The 21,602-nt window shown below is 34.9% G+C and overlaps 1 protein-coding gene across 1 annotated transcript; it reads right to left on the reverse strand.

The window, feature by feature from the left end:
• Window positions 1-16,093: 16,093 nt before the first annotated feature.
• LOC118890498 (60S ribosomal protein L38) lies at window positions 16,094-16,427 on the reverse strand. Its single transcript, XM_036843445.1, has one exon. The coding sequence runs from the start codon at window positions 16,360-16,362 to the stop codon at window positions 16,150-16,152; it is 213 nt and encodes a 70-aa protein (XP_036699340.1). The 5' UTR covers window positions 16,363-16,427; the 3' UTR covers window positions 16,094-16,149.
• Window positions 16,428-21,602: the final 5,175 nt, after the last annotated feature.

Here is a 21,602-nt window from a genome sequence, read left to right on the forward strand (position 1 = left end):
AGAAGTAGCTGATTATGGGAAGATTTCAGAGAAAGCAACTCAAACAGCAATTACAGAGGCCTTGGGGCAGTAGCTGGAGGTCTGGCCTATTCCACAATAGCAGGGAGGCTAGCAGTAGAGTCAGTGAAAGGAGGGTAACAAAAGATAAGATCAGATTATGAATAGATTTCTATTTCCATAAATAGAAATATTAATGTGTGTTGCAAAGCATTGGACTTTGTTCTATAATCTACTCTTAAATTTTAATAAAATAATGATATATATACTTTTCATTAGTTCTATGAAGATTGTTCATGGTTTTTCATTGTATTCATAGCTTTGTGTGTATGTTTTACTATGTGTTCCATTTTCTTCATTTTCATGTGTGTTTATGCGTGTAGCTCTGATATTTAGGAAGCATTGCATTCCTTTAAAATAACAAAGTTTTATAACAAACTTAGTCCTTTTTAAAAAAATGAATCTCTTGTTCGATAAGAGATGATGTAATTAGTGTATTTCCACTTCCTTTCCCCTCTTCTCTCTCACTTCTACCCTTCAATTTTAGTGAATTTAAAAGTCTTGTTTGATTATTATCATTGTAGAGTTAAATGCTCTTATACTTCTATTATTCGATCTGTCAGCTTTAAATGATGTCCTTTGACTCCCAGCTATTAACCATTCAATGCTCCCTCCTATCCAGTTGCTCTGGTTTCCCCCAGTCATTTTTGGAGGCTGAACTTTGCCCTCTAATAATTTCCCCGAGAAAGACTCATGGGAACAACTTTTACTCAGTTCTCATTTATATAATGCTATTTGCCTGTAGCTTTTATAGCTAAAGAATAATTTGACTTAATATAATTTCCTTGGCTTATATTTCCTGTAAGTTAATTTTATATGTTGATCAACAATCTTATAAGTTTGAATGATCCTGTAGATTTTCCTACCATTCATATTTTAATGTTTTTCTGGCTGCTAATGGGATTCTGTACTCCGAATTCCATACATCTTGGTATCCACTATTCTGGGTCAATTAATCCAGCAAAGATGTACCTTTTCAGCATGGAGATTCAAGCCCGCTTTTATTTCAGGAAAACTTTCTTGAATTATGACTCTATAGTTTTTCCCAGTAAGTTGTTTCCTTTTTTTGGAGACCCTGCTTAGGTGGATTTCCCTTCCCTAATTCTCTATCATTTGCTCATTCGTCTTTATTTTTTCTTCCATTTCTTTTTATAAATATGCTTTATTTTTATCCTCTCTGCCAATATGTATTTTCAGTGTTTTTTTTTTCACTCTTGTGTGCATTCCATTTTCATCGTTATGACTCCATTGATTTCACTTTTTGTCTACTCTTTTCTTGAGATCTGTCAGCTTTGATTTCATCTCTTTCACTTTTTTCAACATTTATTTCCTGAGGATTTTGATTTCTACCTTGTGATATTATTCTAGAGAGGCAATAGTCATCCAGCTTTTCAAATTCATAAAATATTTACTCACAATTTTCAACTGATACATGGATTTGTTGTCAGTAAACTTACTGCTTTTTGGGTTTTGCATCATTTTAGATTTAATGGCAGCTGAAACTGATAAATGTTTTTGACATGTGCTACTGCTAAAACTTCTCCTTTGTCTTTTGCTTGCACAGTTGCTTTTTTAAAATGAAATGTATCTATTCATTTTTTTCTCTCTAAACTTATCTTTTGGCTGTAGACTGCTAACACTTGACCTCATCAATTTAACTTCATCCTCCTGATTGAAAAGCATTGTCCTCTATATTGAGGGTATTTATGAATATGTTATCTAGAATAAAACTGAAGACAGAGTTCTGTGACAATTCACTAGATCTCTTTGTTAGGCTGACATCTGTCCAGAAATCCATGTCCATTCACTTTTAATTGTTCCACATGTTACTAAGTTCTTCAGTTGTATCCTCCACAGTCTATTCAACTCTTCCAAAAGTACTTCAGTCTTTATCCTATCAGTAATGCACTTAACTCTTTCAGTAGAAAAGCCTTTCATTAGCTTATAGTTGACTGCAGTTAAATTTGACTCTGAAATTTCTGGTGAGTTTTAGAGGGCACAAATGTAGATCTCTGAAGTAATTCTTATCTTGTCATGTAACAAAAATGATGAAGTTATCATCGTCATCATGATACTATTATTACTATTATGAATAATTAGCGTTTATTGATTACCATCTGTCTTGCAACTGTACAGACCATTTTATACAAAATACCTTATTTAATTGTCATAGTAATCTCAGTATAGTAGAAACTATGACTCCCATTTATATATAGGATATCTGACATGCAGAAAATTTGAATAACGTGCTCAAAGTTACATAACCAGTAATTAGTGGAGCCACTGTTTATACCAAGGCAGTGTGACACTAGAACACACTTTTTAAACCACTGCTCTATACTACCTTTCTCTATTGGCTCTGTAATCTTGGTCTGTCCTCTAACTTCTCTAGAATTTTGCTCCTCATTTATTAAATAAGAAGATTAAAATAGATTATCTCGAGGATCCTTTCCACATCTAATATTTTCTGATTCTGGGAGAGATTTTCATTTTTTCTCTATTTTATATAAAACATATATTTTTTCATGTAGAGTAGTCAGAAATCCACTTCCAACATTACTTCTGGAATGATGCTGACTTTCCCATTTCTTGAGGGATTACACCTGAGTTGCTTTAGAGACAATGCCAAGTCAGTATTCAATCTGTGACAAATACACGAACCCTCAAAATGGAAACTTCCATCCTAAGTGAACTAATATTGTAAGCATATTCCTTGAAACACATGCCCTTGGGATCTCCTTATGTAAGAGGGAATCTACCTCAGTGGAGAATCCACTTACCTTCTATTAGTTTTCCTTCAACTCTTCATCCTCCTATGTGCTAAATTTAGGGGGCGAGTTCATACAGCTGCTAGTTACAAGTAAAAACAAGTTCAAGGCCATTTTGCAATCTCAGCCAGTCCTCCTTGTACAACTGGCCCAAGAGTCACAAGTGACAGGCAGTCCTAAATTAATCCTATTTGGACTGATTCTGTGTCGTTCTATGCCTCCAGCTTGCTGCACTCAGCATCACCAGCTCTGGCTACTAATACTGATGCCTCCTTGGTGTGTCATTGTCAGATCCACTTCAAATCAAACATGCAAAGCATTTGGGCTCATTTAACTGAGCTCTTTTCCCTAGAGTAACTCAGAAAGTGATTTCTGTGGAGGAAAAGGACTTTGACTCATCTTCCTGTGCCTTATGAGTTCTGTACTTCATGAAAACTTATCAGTGAGCAGGATGATGATTCAAACCAAATTCAGACTTGATGTTTAATATTTCAAATTTCTGGGTGGTCTTCTCTTTGCTATGATTTTCTGCCTCTTTTCTTTCTGTCTTTAGATGAGACGGTCTCCTTAGAAAAATGATACACGGTAGGCCCACTTTATCCACGAGGGATACACTCCAAGACCCCTAGTGGATACCTGAAACTATGGATAGTACTGAACCCTATGTATACTATGTTTTTTCCTGTACATTCAAGTTTAATTTATAAATCAGGCACAGTAAGAGAATATCTGGATGGCCAGCATCACTACTCCTGCACTTTGAGGCCATTGTTAAGTAAAATAAGGTTTATTTGAACACAAGCACTGCAATAGTGTGACAGTCAACCATGATGCTACTAAGTGGCGAACAAGCAACATATGCTGGACAAAGGGGTGATTCATGTCCCCAGCAGGACAGAGTGGGATGGCGGGAGATTTCATCACTGCTACTTAGAATGGCACACAATTTAAAACTTGTGAATTGTTTATTTCTGTGGAATTTTCCATTTAATATTTTTGGACCATGGTTGACCCTGGGTAACTGAAACCAATGAAAGCAAAACTACAGAAAAGTGGGGACTATTGTACTAATAGTTTCAGATTAGGCATTGGGGTCCGGAGGAGATGACAGCCTCCCTGTATGCCTGTGACCCAGGAGAGTCTCCTTTCTAGATACCCTGAGGCACACGGAGGTTCCTGTTCCTTTACTTTTTTCTTCTTTCATTAACACCGTTTCTTACCCTTATTTTAAATCTTCCAAGAAAATCTGGAAACACACTTAGTACTCACAGTCCTATAGTCAGTACCTCATTACAGAGGAAAACTCAGTTTTTTGAACATTTGTATCCTCCCCAAATTCATGTGTTGAAACCCTAATCCCTGATGTGATGGTATGAGGAGGTGGGGCCTTTGGGAGGTGATCAGTGGAGCCCTCATGAATGCGACTGATGATCTTGTAGGAAGAAACAAGAGAGAGATGATCTCTCTCTCCCCCACCATGTGAAAATATAGCAAGAAAGCAGCCACCTACAAAACAGGAAGGGAGATTTCACCAGCAAAGAATCTGCCAGAACCTTGATCTTGGACTTCCCAGCTTTCAGATCTGTGAGAAATAAATGTTTGTTGTTTAAGCCACTCACTCCATGGTAATTTGCTATAGTAGCCAAAACTAAGACAACCACTTAACTAGAAATGACATCTGGATCCCAGTCCAATCTCTACCCCTATGACCTTGAACAACTTTCTAAACCACTTCAATTTTTAGTTTTTTTCACAGTGATTTTGATAATTTTTGAAGTCCCTATCAACTTTAAATTTCTGTGATTGTACTCATTATAAAGAACTATCATCTTAATCTTACTGACATAATAATCTGAATAATGGAAACCTTAGTTTCTAAGTAACTGCCTATCATTCACAGTTCTTTCCCACACGTAGTAATTCTGGATAGCTAGCTAATTTTCCATCTTTGCTTTGAAGAGCTCCCCTGGGTGGAAAATAGGAAGAATAGAATATAGTTTTAGAAGTTTTAAATCTTTATTTTAAAGCTATATAATCTTTTATTGTCTTCTGTAGACGGAACTTTGATCAGAAGGTCTTAGGTGGGTTGTATCATTTGCAAGAATAATTCAAGGCTTTTTCACATAAAGATATTGATTGATTACCCAAATAAAAGTTGTGTATAAAGTTTTCTAAAGTTTTCTATTATAAAGACTCAAGGACGACACACCTATCCTGCTAACTGACCCCAAAACAGCTAGTTCCTTATAATAAAACAGCAGTGCACACACTTAGAAGCCAGAGGAAAAAAAAAAAAGAGAGACGAAAATGGGGAAAGTAAAAGAAAAAAAAAAAGAGATTCAAAAAATCCCCGAATGCTAAATTCCCTTGAGTCACTGTCATAGCACATCAGCAAATCATGGTCAGATTTTATATCCTTGGGCATAACTCATGCTTTGTAACCAAGGGCTGCTACTCCTACATTCAGGGTGTGATCTTTTGTTACTAAACCCATCACTTAAGCATCTTGCCCTTAGACCTGGGCAAGATGGACTTCTTTCCCAGGCCCTGGGCTTTAGAGGGCCCTGTTCTAGCTCCCCTGTGGCTGAAACCAGAGGAGCATAAGACCAAGGGGATGTCCTCACTAGTGACAGTACCTCCCCCTTCTAGACCATACTGTGAGTACCCGGTATTTCGTCCACATCCACATGGTCCTGAGTCAGTTTCCAGAGCCTGTGCAAGCCTACTTTCTGAGTTCTTCATGTGAAAGTAGACCAAGCCACCAATTTACTTACCCCCAAACCCAAGGGATTTTTAAGGGGCTCCTTTTGAAGAAGGAAGTATGTAGCCAGACCCTCCCGATGAAGACCTAAGCTGGGACAGACAAGGGTCTGGAGACAGCTCCCCTGCACCACTACATTATAGCAGGAAACTCTAATGTGTCCAAAAATTGTAAATTCAAACCTGAATTTCCTGGTTGTATGAAGGTATATTTGTAAGGTCAGAGGATCAAACATATTTTATTTAATGGTTTGATAGCCTTATTTATAACTTTTAAATATTTAGATATAAGATGCATGGACCTCCATTTGTACCCTTGTCCTGAGTCCCACAAGTGTTAGGGCTGGGCCTGTCTTCAAGTGCTGCTGTCACCATGTGCCTAGTTTTTGCTTTGTAGCACCAGCATTGGCAAAAGACATAGGTCTAGGTTTATCACTAAAAGGCTCAAAGTGTGTCAGGGTTAAGCCCCCCTGGGAGGAGGGCCTACAGATCTCCTTTCCCTCCATGACTTGAATCAGGGCCATTTAGGGTTGAATTAATTCAAGCCTTCTGGAAGCCTCCAAGGTCAGTGGTCACTTCCAGGGCTATGCCCACTTCTCCAACCTATTTTTGTTGAGTTAACTGCTGTTTGCTCTTCTTATATGAAAAGAAAAAAATTAAATGTAGTTAATATTTATTAAGCACTAACAAATCAGATACTGTACTAGGCACTTAAGCCTTATAACAAGCCAGCTTTATCTCTGTTGGACAGACGGGGACGCTGAAGCTTGGAGCAGTTAAGAAGAAACTGGCTCAGGAAGCCAAGGTTCTTTGACTCCCAACATTATTATTTGTGATTCCACTAACCTTGTAATTGCCACAAAAGGGCCTTTTCAACCTGAAACTCTGCATCTGCTCTTCTACCTTTCAGAGAAAGCTCCAGAAATCTTGCTCACACTTCTGTTGAAATCTCAAGCCAGCCATGCATTGACTCTGATCCTGATACTTTGGTGGGAACTCCACCATGGTTGCTTTAGACTCAGGATAAATGGTGGAAAGAGTTTAAGTTTGGGTATGAAAATAAGAGCTGGTGTCGGCAACTGAAGTTTCCAGATGGTGAAATTATTCAAGTTCATGACTAGGCTTGGATTACAGCAGAGGGTGTTGGCAGGAAGTTAGGCCCCATAGCAATGCCCCCTCAAGTTTACCCAGCTAGGTTATGAGGCTCAGTCTAACACCCCGCAGGGAGACTGAAGTACTCATAAGGGATCAGTGTGGCAGAAGACTCACCGATGTCCTGTAAAAAAGGACAGAGAGCAAGAGAGGGTACATCTGGGAAGACACCCTGTCGCTCACAGGTAATGCTAGACTCAACCCACTAATCAGAGTGTAGCCCTTTATGGGTATAGGTTCAGTCAGAGCCTGAGTGGGGTTGAGGTTTAAGGCAGTTTACCTATAGCTGAAAGGAGTTAGGGAGATCATGTATGGACAAACTAACCTTTTCCCCTGTGTAATCTATACATTTATTCAGTTAAATTCAATAAGATTTTATTGAGTACCTACTGCCTGTAAGGAAATATTTAAGCATTGTGAAGGACAGTGCTAAATAAGGTATGATGGCCACTGTTTTCCAGCCCACCACTACCTCTAATGAAGTAGAGAGCAATGCACATAGGTAGCGCTAATAAATTCTCATAGGGTGAAAATCTATGCTAATAATAAGCTGTGATAGAAGTACAAATTGCAATGAAATAAAAAGGGAGAGAGAGATTAACTTTAGTGCCAGTGGGAGGGGTTTCTATCAATTTGTTAAACCTCAATGGTCCATATATTATTTATTTTCTCCTTAGGGACTGTCTACTAAATTGTTTAGGAGGAAAATATTAATTATACAATACATGCTGGTTTTTTTTCAATTGCAGAAATGATCAATAAGCTCCTCCATTTTTCTTATATGAACCAATCTAGCATTTCCCTCAAAAGCAGAAGAGCCAATTTGTAGTTACGTGTCTTCCTCTTCATTTTTAGACAGGTAATTTTAACCATGAGTTGATGGTTTTAAAGCTTAAGGAAATTTCCTTAACATTTTAAACCCAATTATGAATCCTATTAACCTTTTAAATTATGTTTTCTAGTTGATAAGACAGACAGATTTCCCCACAGTGGAATTCCTGGATAACTGTTGTATTTACATAAGTATGACTTTTTGGTCAGAGAACAAACTTTAAGATAAATTAGTAGAAATGTAAAGTGATGCATGGAAAATCCTGTGCTTTTTTTTCCCCCTGGAACATCAACTACCTGAAGTTTCTACAGTAAGCTGGTTAAAAAGCAATTTATTGAGAAATGATATCGTGACTATCATTTGCAAGCTCCTAACATCTATCAGGTAAAGTGATTAAACCTGTATCCATCATTCAGCATAATTAATCAGTAAGACACAACAGCTCATGTTCATGTGCTGATTAATCTGTTGTTCAGGTACATACATCTCAGGCTTCAAGTTCATATGAGAAATACATCCGTCAGTGCTGCCACATGAACGGGTGTGCCCTATAGCAATTATAAGATGGGCAGATATTCTTTACAAAAGAAAGTTTTTTCCTACCTGGAAGAAAATACAGAGATCTTCAAGGACTGCTGAACAAGAAAACAAAAATTCAGAAAAACAGGTTTCTTTATTATTTAGGTTTTTTTTTCTCCCCCCTAAACCATACCAAATAATTCTCCACTTCATGAAATAGATCTCTGAGTAAAAAAGAATTAAATTTAAGGGTTTATTTATTTAATCATGCAACAAATACTTATTGGGCACCTAACATGCCCAATAAACAATGGCCTGACAAGCTCCTTTGTCCCAAGAAGCAAACAGTGTGGGGTTCAAAGGCCAATAGTATTCAAAAGGAGATTGCTGTCACCTTGGACTTCATCAGTACCAACCTGAGGTTTACTGTTTTACAAACATCTTTTTTTTTTTTATAGTTAGTTAACAGGGTGTCTTAAAAATGGTTTAGCTATCTGAAATAACTTTAAATGTTTCTGTAAGATGTTTAATCTTGCTTATGTAAAACCAAGATGTGTTTTGATAGCAGAAGAGAACATAGTGGTTACCTGGTTCAATTCAATCATTCACAAATGAGGAAAGTTCAGAGGAGAGTTACTCAAGTTCACCCAGCTTGTAATTACCAACATCCAAATGCAAATGTTCAGTCCACTTATACAATTTTCTACTTCCACTCTACCATGCTCACTTTAGAAAAAAAATTTTTTTAAGTAAACATTGAAATGATTTGATATAGCTTTTTTGATGTATATGATTTTTAGTACCCAATTGTTTTCTTCTATATGATGACTGGTTTAGCGATTCAAGTGATACAGAGGTGTTATCCTTCCATATTTTTCCACATGCATAGAAACATATACAAATACATAGACATACACAAGAGTATTGTTGACAAAAGAAGAGATGATGCTTTGTGTATTGTTTAGCTTGTAAGAGTTTCCTTAAAGATTTCATTTCTGATTCTTTTCCTTATGTTCCACTTTAATCAGATTTACCTACAAGTTGGGTCTTAGTTTCCCACTGTGGACGTTGGGATCCAACTACCCTGTCAGTTTTATGTTAAACAAAAAGAAGCTCCTTTCTCTTGGCTACTGTTATAACTGCTGTCTAATGATTTGGAATGAGTTCTTCAGTCTCAACCTTAATATCCTTAGAAAATGGGCTGGTAGAGGAAGGAAGGGAGTGGTGGGAGAAAGAAGGTAGATGAGTGGGCAGATGTATTTCTGAAAAACTCACAATGGAGTTTTTCTGAGCAACCTGGTATATGTGCATATTCATAATCACCATTTTGAATACACTTTAGGCAATGAATATTGGTGGTGGAAAACCCTTAGAAAAGAGTCTTCCATTGGCCCACCCAGAAACGTGTCAGCATCTATGTCTGAGCTCAGAAATGAGAAAGGGCTTTGTCTGAAACTCAAAGTCAGGTGTTCCAAACGTGTTCTCTCTCGCCAATTAACATTTTACAGTTCTACCCTCCAGCTAGCAGCTAGGTAAGATTGAAAGGGGGTTGATATTCTGGATGAGTTGAAATGAATCATACTGTTTGAGATCCTCCCATTATGTAAAATAAATCAGTGATTTTAATTGCCTAAATATTTTAGAAAGTCTGACTACTTTAAATAAGAGCTTTTGCTTACTGAAGGATATTTGTGACAAAATTAGTTTTTCTTTTAAATTTTGCCTTCCTAAGCCCGATAAAGTCACTTCCACAAAGTTGTCCACTTTTTGAATTAGTTTCTCTGGATAATCACATAAATTAAGCTGCAAAGTCTTAACTCTTGAAAAATTACAAAATCTATAAAATGGATTTTAAAATGGGCAGAATGGAAAGAACCCTATATTCAACAACAAGAACCCTTAATGTTTATTTTCTTCTTGAAATATTATTTGTGTTTTTACAAAACCTTAATCCAATGTATATGTATATTCCCCCATATGTTTTCTGCTAAGCATCTCAATCTAATAAACAAATATCTCATTTTAGCATAGTACCAACTCTCTAAACTTCTCATAAGCTAACACTGCACTGTCTGGGTTAATAAAATTATCTTCTCATTTACATATTTTTCAACAGCTAAGCATTTTAATCAATGTTCTTGAGGAAAAAATAGAGGTATCCAAAATTATTAGTAGCTCAATAACTCAACATCCAATGAAACCCACAGGAGGAAACCCATAACAATCTTTTATTTGAGTAACATTTCACTGTTTACAAGCACTTTTTTTTAAAATAAATTTTACATCACTTGCATATATTACATCATTTATGTCAAGCATTAGAGAATAAAACAATGGGGTCCAACACCTACCTTGACAATTGACACATTGCTTTTTGCTATAAGATTGAAAAAATGGTATTGATAGTTCATATTTAAAAGGTTGACAGTTACTTTACAAGAAAATTGGCAGCCTGTATTTTGTGGTAACATAATCTGGAGAAACCATCTGGTTATCCAAACTGAAGGAATAATGCATTATTAAAGTTCCTTTAAAATGGGAATAGAAGAGCTCATGAGATAGTCCACATCCTGGTTTCCCTTTCCTTTGGAGACTTAAATGTTTATGAAAGAGAAGGAAAAAAAAAAGAGTTGTTGCCATAAGGTGGCTTCTGTGAAGAAAGCAAAATGCCATGGTTCTGGGGGAGTGCCTGATATTATAAGGGCCAACTGCCAAAATGAGCCCTGGTGTAATAACCCATTCTGGAACTGGCAAACCTTGATTAGATTTTGAACAGATTGGATGAAATTTGTAGTTACTTGATTCTGAAAAATAATTCATGACTTTGTTGTGGTTCTAGTTTTATGGAGGCTAGGGTTCTAGGTGAATTTTAAATAGGTGAATGCCTTTTTTTACTGATGTGTTTAGCCGCAATTAGGCGTATATGATTGTAATAAAGGCAAAGAGTAAGGCATTAAATGTAACATCTGGGTTGAATCACAGCTTGGTCACTTATTCTGTGCTCTGGTTTATAAATAGTTTTTTATAATAATTTATTACATGAAAATCCCATCCTTTCTTTTACTCTTTATTCTTCTCCTCACCTCTTCTCTCTTTTTTCTCCGCTTTTATTTATTGATATAGAAATTATATGTAATATATGTTTATATTATATAATTTATATAATATTATATAATGTTATATTAATATTTATATTCATCAGGGTGTGAAGTTTTATTTGTGGGGAAATTTTAGTTACAAATTTAATATCTTTAATTGACTTAAGGCTATGAAAGTTTTCTATTTCTTCTTGAATTCATTTTTGTAATGCTGTCTTTCAAACAATTTTTGAATCCAAATTTTCAAATTTATTGGCATAAAGTTGTTCATAATATTCCCTTATTCATTTAATGTCTGTGTATCTCTAGTTATATCCATTTTTTCATTCCTGATATTTATTGATAATAATTTCTGCTCTTATCTTTATCATTTCCTCCCTTCTATTTTAATTTGCTTTAGTTTTCCTAATTTCTTAAGATGGAAATTTCAGTTATTGACTTATATCATTTCTCTTTTCTACATGTAAATTGAAAGCCATAAATTTCCCTCGAAGCACTACTTTAGCTGCATTTAAAAATTTTGATGCATTGTATTTTTTAACAATTATCTTTACATATTTATATTTATTTATTTAACACTATATATGTTATATATATCATATATTTGTCACATTATATATATTTGTCATTATATAATGACATAAGCAAGGTACTGAACATATCCATCCACCTGACCATTTGCCAGTTTATAATCCCTCCATCCTGCTTCTCTTTCCCTATACCCATGTAACTTTCTTATACCCTAGATTACTTTGCATATTCTAGAGTTCTTCTATAAATAGAATCATAAAATATGTACTCTTTTTATTCTGGCTTTTTTCAGTCAGAATAATATTTTGAGATTCTTCCATGTTGTAGCCTATATGAGTAGTTTATTCTATGTTTTATTTATTAGTATTATTCCATGATAGAGTATGATTATATTTATTCTCATACTCTTTCATGGAAAGTTTCCAGTTTTTGGTTATTACAAAGTAAGCAGCTGTGAACATTATGTATATGTCATCTTCTGGACATATATTTTTCTTTTCTCTTGGGTAAATACTTCAATGGCTAAATTTTAGGCTTAACTTTTTAAGAAGCTATCAAAATGTTTTCCAAATTGGTTATGGCATTTAACACTCCCTCCATTAGTGTATGACTGTTCCATTTACTGCACACCCTTGCCAATACTCCATATGGTCATTCTTTTTAATTTCAGCCATTCTAATATCTGTGTGGTAGTATCTCATCATGGTCTTAATTTGCATTTTCCCATCTCCTAATGACCAGTGATGATGAGCATGAATCCATGTACTTATGTGCCATTGGTATATCTTGTTGAATGTCTACTTTCAATTTTTTTTAAGTTGGCTGTTTGCTTCCTTATTTTTGAGCCTTGAGAATTCTTTATATATTCTGCATGCAAGTCCTTTATTAAATAATCTCCTGCAGTCTGTGATTTTTCTTTTCACTGTTTTAGCAGTGTCTTTTGAAGAGCAGAAGTTTTAAATTTGACAAAGCTCAACTTATCATTTTTAAAACAATATTTTTAGGTCGTGTTTTTAGTGGGGTGTGTAAAAATATCTTTGTATAACATATGACCATAAATATTGCATCCTATGTTTGCTTCTATCAATAGAATTTTAATAGTTTGGGGTTTTACATTTAGGTTTATGATCCATTTGAGTTAATATTTCTATGTGAAAAGAGGTATGCATCAAAATTCCTTTTTTTTTGCATATGGATATCCATTGTTTTAGTAGCATTTGTTCAAAAGACTATTCTATCTCAGTTGAATTACCTTTGAATTTGTGTTAAAAATCAGTTGATAATATTTGTGTCTATTTCTAGGTTCCTGTTATTAATGTTAATATCACATAAATTGATACTAGAGCTTTATTATACATCTGATATTCAGGTAGTATTAGCCCTGAAGATTTGCTTTTCTTTTCAATGTTGTTTTGGGTATTCTAGAGTCTTTGCATTGCCATAGGACTTTAGAATTAGTTTCTCAATTTCTATAAAAAAAAATTACTGGAGTTTTGATTGGGGTTGAATTGAACCTATAGAACAATTTGGGGAGAAATGATATCTTATTAACATTAAGTCTTCTGGCCCAAGAAAAAGATATATCTTTCATTTTTTATGTTTCTTTAATTTCTTTTAGCAATATTTTATAGTTTTCAGTGAACATACCTTGAATATATTTTATCAGATTAATTCCTAAGTATTTAATATTTTTATGATACTATAAATCATATTGCTCTTTTTTATTAAATTGTATGTTCCGATTGTTTGTTGCTATAAATATACAATTGATTTTGTATATTTATCTTGTATCCATACTAAATTATATTCTTGCTGATTTACTTATTATTTCCAACAGTTTCTTTGTAGAATTTTTTTTTTTGGCCACGCTGCACCACTTGTGGGATCTTAGTTCCTTGACCAGGGAGTGAACCTGGGCCACAGCAGTGAATGCACCAAGTCCTAACCACTGGACAACTAGGGAACTCCCATTTTTATAGATTTTTAAAGACCGTCTATATAGACAATAATATCATCTGCAAATAAATTCAGATTTTTTTTTATTATCTCACAATCTATTTTTATTGATTTACTCTTTTTAATTGAATTTTAGTGGATTTACAATATTATACTAGTTGAAGGTGTACAGCATAGTGATTCAGTATTTTTAAAGATTATACTCCATTAAAAGTTATTGCAAGATAATGGCTGCAATTCTGTGTGCTGTACAATATATCCTTTTTGCTTATCCATTTTATACATAGTAGTTTGTATCTCTTAATGCCGTTACTCTATCTTGCCCCTTCCCCTTTTCCTTTCCCCACTGATAACAACTAGTTTGTTTTCTATATCTGTGAGTCTGTTTCTGGTTTGCTATATATATTCATTTGTTTTATTTTTTAGGTTCCACATATAAGTGATATCATACAGTATTTGTCTTTGTCTGACATTTCACTAAGCATAATATTCTCTAGGTCCATCCACATTGCTGCAAATGGCACAGTAATATTTCATTATATATAATGAAATATTATATATATATAATACATAATGGTGGTTCTATTTCTAGTTTTATGAGGAACCTCCGTATTGTTTTCCGTAGTGGCTGCACCAATTTACATTCCCACCAATAGTGTACAAGTGTTCCTTTTTCTCCATGTCCTCACCAATATTTATTATCTGTAGACATTTTGATGACAGCCATCTGACAGGTGTGAGGTCATATCTCATTGTTGCTTTGATTTGCATTTCTCTAATAATTACCTATGTTGAGCATCTTTTCATGTGCCTGTTAGCCATTTGTATGTCTTCTTTGGAAAATTGTCTATTCAGGTCTTCTGCCCATTTATTGATTGGGTTGGGTTATTTGGATATTGAGTTATATAAGTTGTTAATGTATTTTGGATATTAACCCCTTGTTGATCATATCATTTGCAAATATTTTCTTCAATTCCATAGGTTGTCTTTTCATTTTGTTAATGGTTTCCTTTGATTTTCATTATGTTAATGGTTTCCTTTGCTGTGCAAAAGGTCCCATTTGTCTAATTTTGCTTTTATTTCTTTAACCTTAACAGACAGATCCAAAATATATTGCTATGGTTTATGTCAAAGAGTGTTCTGCCTGTTTTCTAGGAGTTTTATGGTTTCAGTTCTTAAAATTGGGTCTTTAATCCACTTTGAGTTTACTTTTCTATATGGTATGAGAAAATGTTCTAATTTCATTCTTTTACATGTAGCTGTCCAGTTTTACTAGCAACACTTGTTGAAGAGACTTTCTTTTCTCCATTGTATACTTTTGCCTCCTTTTTCATAAATTAATTGACTATAAGTGTGTGGGTTTATTTGTGGGTTCTCTAGTCTGTTTTTGTGCCAGTATTGTGCTGTTTTGATTACTATAGCTTTGTAGTATAGTCTAAAGTATGGGCAGGGAGGTGATGCCTCCAGTTGTGTTCTTTTTTCTCAAAATTGCCTTGGCAATTGGGGTCTTTTATGGTTCCATATAAGTTTTAGGATTATTTGTTTTAGTTCTTTGAAAAACGTCATGGATTTTGTGATAAGCATTGCATTAAATCGTAGATCGCTTTGAGTAGTATGGTAATTTTAACAATATTAATTCTTCCATCTGAGGGCATGGGATATCTTTCCATTTCTTTGTATCATCTTCAGTTTTCTTCATCGGTGTTTTATAGTTTTCAGAGTATAGGTCTTTCACCTCCTTGGTTAAATTTGTTCCTAGGTGTTTTATTATTTTTTAATTTTTTTTTTAATGCTATTTTAAACAGGATTTTTTTTCCTTTCTCTTGCTGATAATTATTAGTGTATAGAAAAGCAACAGATTTCTGTATATTAATCTTGCATCCTACTACTTTACTGAATTCATTTATTAGTTCTAACAGCTTTTGGGTGGAGAAGATATAAAGTATCATGTCATCTGCAAATAGTGACAGTTTTACATCCTCCCTTCCAATTTGGATGCCTTTTATTGCTTATATTTGTCTGATTTCTGTGGCTAGAACTTCCAATACTATGTTAAATAGGAGTGCTGAGAGTGGGCATCCTTGTCTTGTTCCTGAATTTAGAGGAAAGATTTCAGCTTTTCACCACTGAGCATGAAGTTAGCTGTTGGTTTGTCATAAATGGTCTTTATTATGTTGAGATATGTTCCCTCTATACCCACTTTGATGAGAGTTTTATCATGAATGAATGTTGAATTTTATGAAATGCTTTTTCTGCCTCTATTGAGAAGATCATGTAATTCTTATGCTTCCTTTTGTTAATGTGGTATGTCACAGTGATTGATTTGCAAATTTTGAGCCATCCTTACATCCATGGACTAAATCCAATTTGATCACGGTGTATGATCCATTTTATGTATTTGGATTAGATTTGCTAATATATTTTTTTTTTTGAGAATTAAAAAAATTTTAATACAGTTCAAATCGGTGTGCGTGATTCATTTCAGCTCCTTCACTGCCAAACCTGGGGGCAGGGACTGCTTCAGCTTCTCTGCCTTCTCTTTGTCTGTGATGACCAAGGTGTACAGGTACCTGCTACACCGAACTTTAAACTTCACATTATCCTTATTTTTCTTGATCTTGACCGATTTGGCGTCCTTTCGTCTGGCTGTGAGCAGAAAGTCCTTGATTTCCTCAATTTTGCGAGGCATGGCGACGAGGCACGGAGAGCGCGGCCGGAACCGTGAGCAGCCAGAAGCGAGGAGAACGGAAAAGAAAGATGCTAATATTTTGTTAAGGATTTTTGCATCTATATTTATCAAAGATATTGGCCTATATTTTTCTCTTTTTTTTTGTAGTGTCTTTGTCTGGTTTTGATATCAGGGTAATAGTGGCCTCGTAGAATGAATTTGGGAGTGTTTCATCCTTTTCAATTCTTTGGAATGGCTTCAGAAGGATAGGTATTATCCCTTCTTTATATGTTAGGTAGAATTCTCCTGTGAAGCTGTCTGGTCCTGGACTTTTGTTTACTGGGAGTATTTTTTTTTTTTTAATTAAAAATTCAATTTCACTACTAGTGATTGGTCTGCTCAAATTGTCTGTTTCTTCTTGATTCAGTCTTGGCTTTCAGTCTGTTCCACAAATGTGTGATTTAGGTTCCAGCCAAAGAGGTGGGTAGATAGAATTAGGAATCTTCTCTCCATGTCTTTCTTTTCTGGGATTCCCTCTCTATGACTAGTGGTCATAGTTTCCCCAGATTCAGTCTTCTATTTTCCCCAGACCAGAAAGATTCCAGTTTTCCACTGTTCTGCTTACTGTAGATATTTCACTGTCTGAGACTAATGATAAAAGCTGTGAAAATAGGAACTCATTTCTTACAAATCCCCTACTCTAGTTATAGACTCTCAACCAAAATATATCTTCTTCTCTTTAATCTCCAGTTTGTATTATATTCAGAATTTATAGATGTCATCTGCAGGTTGTTCTATAGTGGAATATTATTCAGCCACTACTGGATGCAGATAAGTGTTCTGTACTTGCTTTTTAAATATTCTCTGACATTTCCCTCAATTTTAAACTCTGATTTTTAACCATGGTTTATTTAGTATGCCTGTGTCTAACAACCTCACTACCACTTCAGTATGCTACCTCTAATGCATGTGGACTTAGAAACTAAATCTCCTGGCATGAAGAATTTGGTCCAAATGAAGAATAGATGGTCTCAGAGACATTCTTATATCTGTAAAGATTATGACATTAATTACATAAATTTTGTGTAACAAAATTTGGCTGCTTTCAAATTTTATTTAATCACTTCCAGGATTTTATTTTTGCTGTAGTTTTTAAAATTAGAAATTCATAAACTCTCATTTATGAAATTTTACAAAGCCAAATGTTTTTCTTATGCATGTACAGACTCTCATGGACACCTACAGACATGCTTTTTAAAAATTTGAGCCAATTTTTAACTTTCAACAGCTTGAGAGAAATATGTGCAACCTCCTCTTAGATTTATCTTTATTAATTATAAAAACAATGTAATGATGTAAACATATTGGTTAGGCTGAGTATGTAGGGTAAAAACTAAAATTCATTTCCAACTATTGATAACCAAAGGTGGATTTTTGATTCAGAATTTATTGCTAATCTTGCAACAGTATTTTTTATAAAATGAAGCATTTGATATTTTCTTTTTTAAGAGCTGTCCCTAGGATGCCCTTGTAAGTGAAAGGCTTAATAGGTTTTATGGCTGTGAATTATTTTCACCAATACTTGAGTACCTAATGTATTCTAGAAATGCTGAGTCTATTCTTCAATTCAGTACAAGCTCACATAACTTATTGAAACTTTGTTCAGTTTCTCATTTTTTCTATTCATATTTGATTTCAGAACATGCTGTACTTTTTCGCAACTGAGCTAAACTTGAAGCTTAGGGATTTACCAATACTCTATGCACTTTTGAACTTTGCCATCTGGTTCTAAGAAATACATGTTCTTTTTGTATTCATGCATAAAAGTACATTATTTGGAAAGTGTTTTTACTTCAGTTTTATCTAAAAAAACTAACCCAGATGAATGGATGAGGTTGATATCTCCATTCAACCACTCATATCTTTGTATTTCTCAAACCAGGTATTTTCTAATTTACACAATCAGGCTAAATTTGAAAAATAAAGAAGCAGAATCTACATTTCTCCCTTTGGATTCCCACTAGTTAGTTGGATGTGACTAAAATAAAATTTTCTTTGCTGGCTCCTGAAAACCAAACAGAGGAAACATATTTGGAATATGAAAATAAATGCAAGCAATTTTTTATTAACTTACAGTGAGCATCTTTCACACATTAAGATGTATCATTATTATCAAAGAAATAATTAACAGAACGAGGAGAAATTACATGTGGCTGAAGTGAGTGAAAACCATCCTTTAACCCTCAGATGAATTAGAAATATTATGGTAGAAAAATTGTTTGAGGGTGATCTGAAAGGGTCTAAGTAATAGGAATAAATAATATTAAAGAGAAAATAGAATATCAAAAAGTCTCCAAATGACAGTCTCCAGTGCGAAATGATAGGAGCCTTGAGGAAAAAGATTTCAAGAAGTGTATTCTCATCCAGGTGCCAGACAAAATTCTCTAATAGACCTGAGCATTTTATTTCATATTTCTGAGTCCTGAGTCATTACAATGATTAGAATATGCTACAGTGATGACTGTGGATATCCATGAAAGGAACAGTGTGTTTAACTCAGGGACTGGTTCATGGCTCCAACCTATGTGAGTTTTGGCAAAGTTGTTAAATGATCATAAGTTATAGTTACTAGTGACTGAGGCTAAAAATCGAACTTGTGACTTAACATAGCAACAATACCTGTTGATCAGATGAAGATGTCTAAGCTATCCACTTTTTTTTTTTTTTTTGACGTGGCTGTTCTTGGCAGACATTAAGCAAAATCAAAATATACTTTAGATATGGAACCTGACAGTTGTATAAGAAAACTCTAGAAAAAGGAAGGGAATTGAAGGACTGAGTGAATATAGAATCTTTTGGAGGATTGACTGGGACCTAGGCACCAGAATGGGAAGATGCAATGAATTTCTGGTCAATCCAGGAAAATTGGGAAAATGGTGGCATCTACAAAACCACAAATTAATCTTTTCTGCATGGAACTGGCAAACATTAAAAAAGCTGATTGAGCTGCAACTTACTGTGGCAAGACTCCTGGAATCTTGGGAGGTAGCAATCTCAGCTGATTGCAGCCCAAGCAGCCAAAGAGCTGGTGGCAGAAAATAAGCAGAGGGAGCAATTCTTCAGAGAGGTGGTCTAGCTGCTTTCAGGATTCTGGGTACGCTTTGTGTGAGGGAAAGAAGGGAATCATGTACTCTGATGAGGATATGTTCAGTGTATAAGACTGACAATGACACCTTCCACGGAATTCTGTTAGGAAACAGCACACACACTCAGGTTTCTCTTATGGGTAAGGTAAATTGATTTTATAGATTTGCAAAATACACATTTAATGTTTTATATACATGTGTATAGGTATATTTTTTAGCTAAAATTCTTAATATTACTGGAGATTGTTTTCCCCCCATATTTTAAGAATTCTATGTTTCTGGAAAAGGGAGCAGACTACATACAAGTAGCCCATAAATGAATTAGCTGGAGAAATTCTTGAAAGATTGTATGAATTGTGACACTACCTATATTCCTATTTTGGACTGGAAAGGCAAGTGTAATATTCTGAGACTTGGGTGCCATTTAAAAAAATAGGTTAGAAAGAAAAGGATGAATGACTTTGGAATTAGCAGAAGATGATGGTTGAGAGTAGGCCAACACACAGCTAGGCCCAATGTCCAAAAGTCAGGACAGCCATAATGGTGATTTTAAATGGGAATTCTGAGTCATCTCAGCAGAACCCTGGAATGTGGGCAGCATTTAGATATGGGAAGTAGAACCTATAGAATCTGGGGTGAAGGTGACTATGTGAGTGAGTTGTTTCCACGTGTGACTGGTCCTTAGGCTCTGGACCAGCGTAGTAGCAAGTATGTTATCTCTGGAAACATGTTCATGGTGACTAGAGGAAATTTGATTTAGAGGCAAAACGAAAGTCTAGGAGTAAGAGTGCCTTGGGTTGGAGGATGCTTGTGGGTTAAATAACACCTATTTCTTATCTGAGAATGTCAGGAAAATGGAACAAAGCCAAACATTCAACTGTGCAGAAATTTAGACAAAAATGAAAGTGGGTGGCAGGAGAATTTAGTTAGACCTTGACAGAAAGAAGTCTAAGTTCACTTTCTGTGATAGGCAGATTACTTCTCTTCTACTCTGCTTATACATGTACGTGTCAAAGCAGTTGTGTTCTTGCATTGCAAAATACCATTGATCTCTGATGCAAATAAAATCTTGATACATCCAAATTACCTTTCCCTAATCATAATTCATTTACATAATTCACCACCACTGTTTACTGTTTTTTGTTTTTTCTCTACACACAGTTTTGCCATTGTGATTGGGTGGTTTATTTACTAAAGATACCAGCTGCTCTCTGTAGAGGCAGAGACAGAAGGTCTCCTTGGAGAAGCTTTTATTTGTCCTAGAAAGGTCATGTAGCCCTTTGGTTATTTGCATGTAGAGTGAGTAAGCATCTAATTCCATAGGAATGTGTTGATAGAACCCCATATGTTTTATCTGTAGCTTTGTTCCTTCTTAGTTTTATTTTTTTAAGTTATAATATGTTTTATTTCTTCTTTATTTATTGATCAGATTAGTAATGGCATGTCACTCAAGCTCCTAAGGCTTTGATTATTGAATACTGAACATACTGTAAAAGGAAATTGTGTCCATGTGCTTATGGATCTTTGAGAATAAAATGTTAACACAAAGTTTAAAACATTTACATTTTAAATTTCTATTTGCTAAGAAAATTCAACATATTAAGGGTCATTTTCTTATTAGATACATTTTTTACGTCTACCTGGTAGGCAGAATTCTAAGAATGATCCCCAATGCTCCTCCATCTGTATAACCTCCTCCCTTTTGAGTGTGGGTGGAACCTGTAAAAATGATGAGATATTATGATTATTTTACAGTATATAGCAGAAGGGAGATATCTGGGTGGGCCTAATCTATTTACATGAGCTCTTTAAAATAGAAAAGCTTTGTTTCTAGCTGGTGATAAAAAGGGAAAGCAGAGAGAGTCAAAGCATGAGAAGATTTCAACACACTATAGCTGGCTCATGGACACAAGGGGCCACATGACAAGAAATTCAGGGGCCTCTAGAAATTCAGGGTCCCCTGCTTATAACCAGCAAGAAAATGACAACCTACCAGTTCTACAAATGTAAGAAACTGAATTCTGACAGCAACCTAAATGAGCTTGGAAGCAGAACCATCCTCAGCTCCTGAGGGTCGGAGCGCAGCCTAATCGACCACTTGATTCTGGACTGTGA

The sequence above is a fragment of the Balaenoptera musculus genome, chromosome 2 (assembly GCF_009873245.2).
Source record: "Balaenoptera musculus isolate JJ_BM4_2016_0621 chromosome 2, mBalMus1.pri.v3, whole genome shotgun sequence".
NCBI lineage: Eukaryota > Metazoa > Chordata > Mammalia > Artiodactyla > Balaenopteridae > Balaenoptera > Balaenoptera musculus.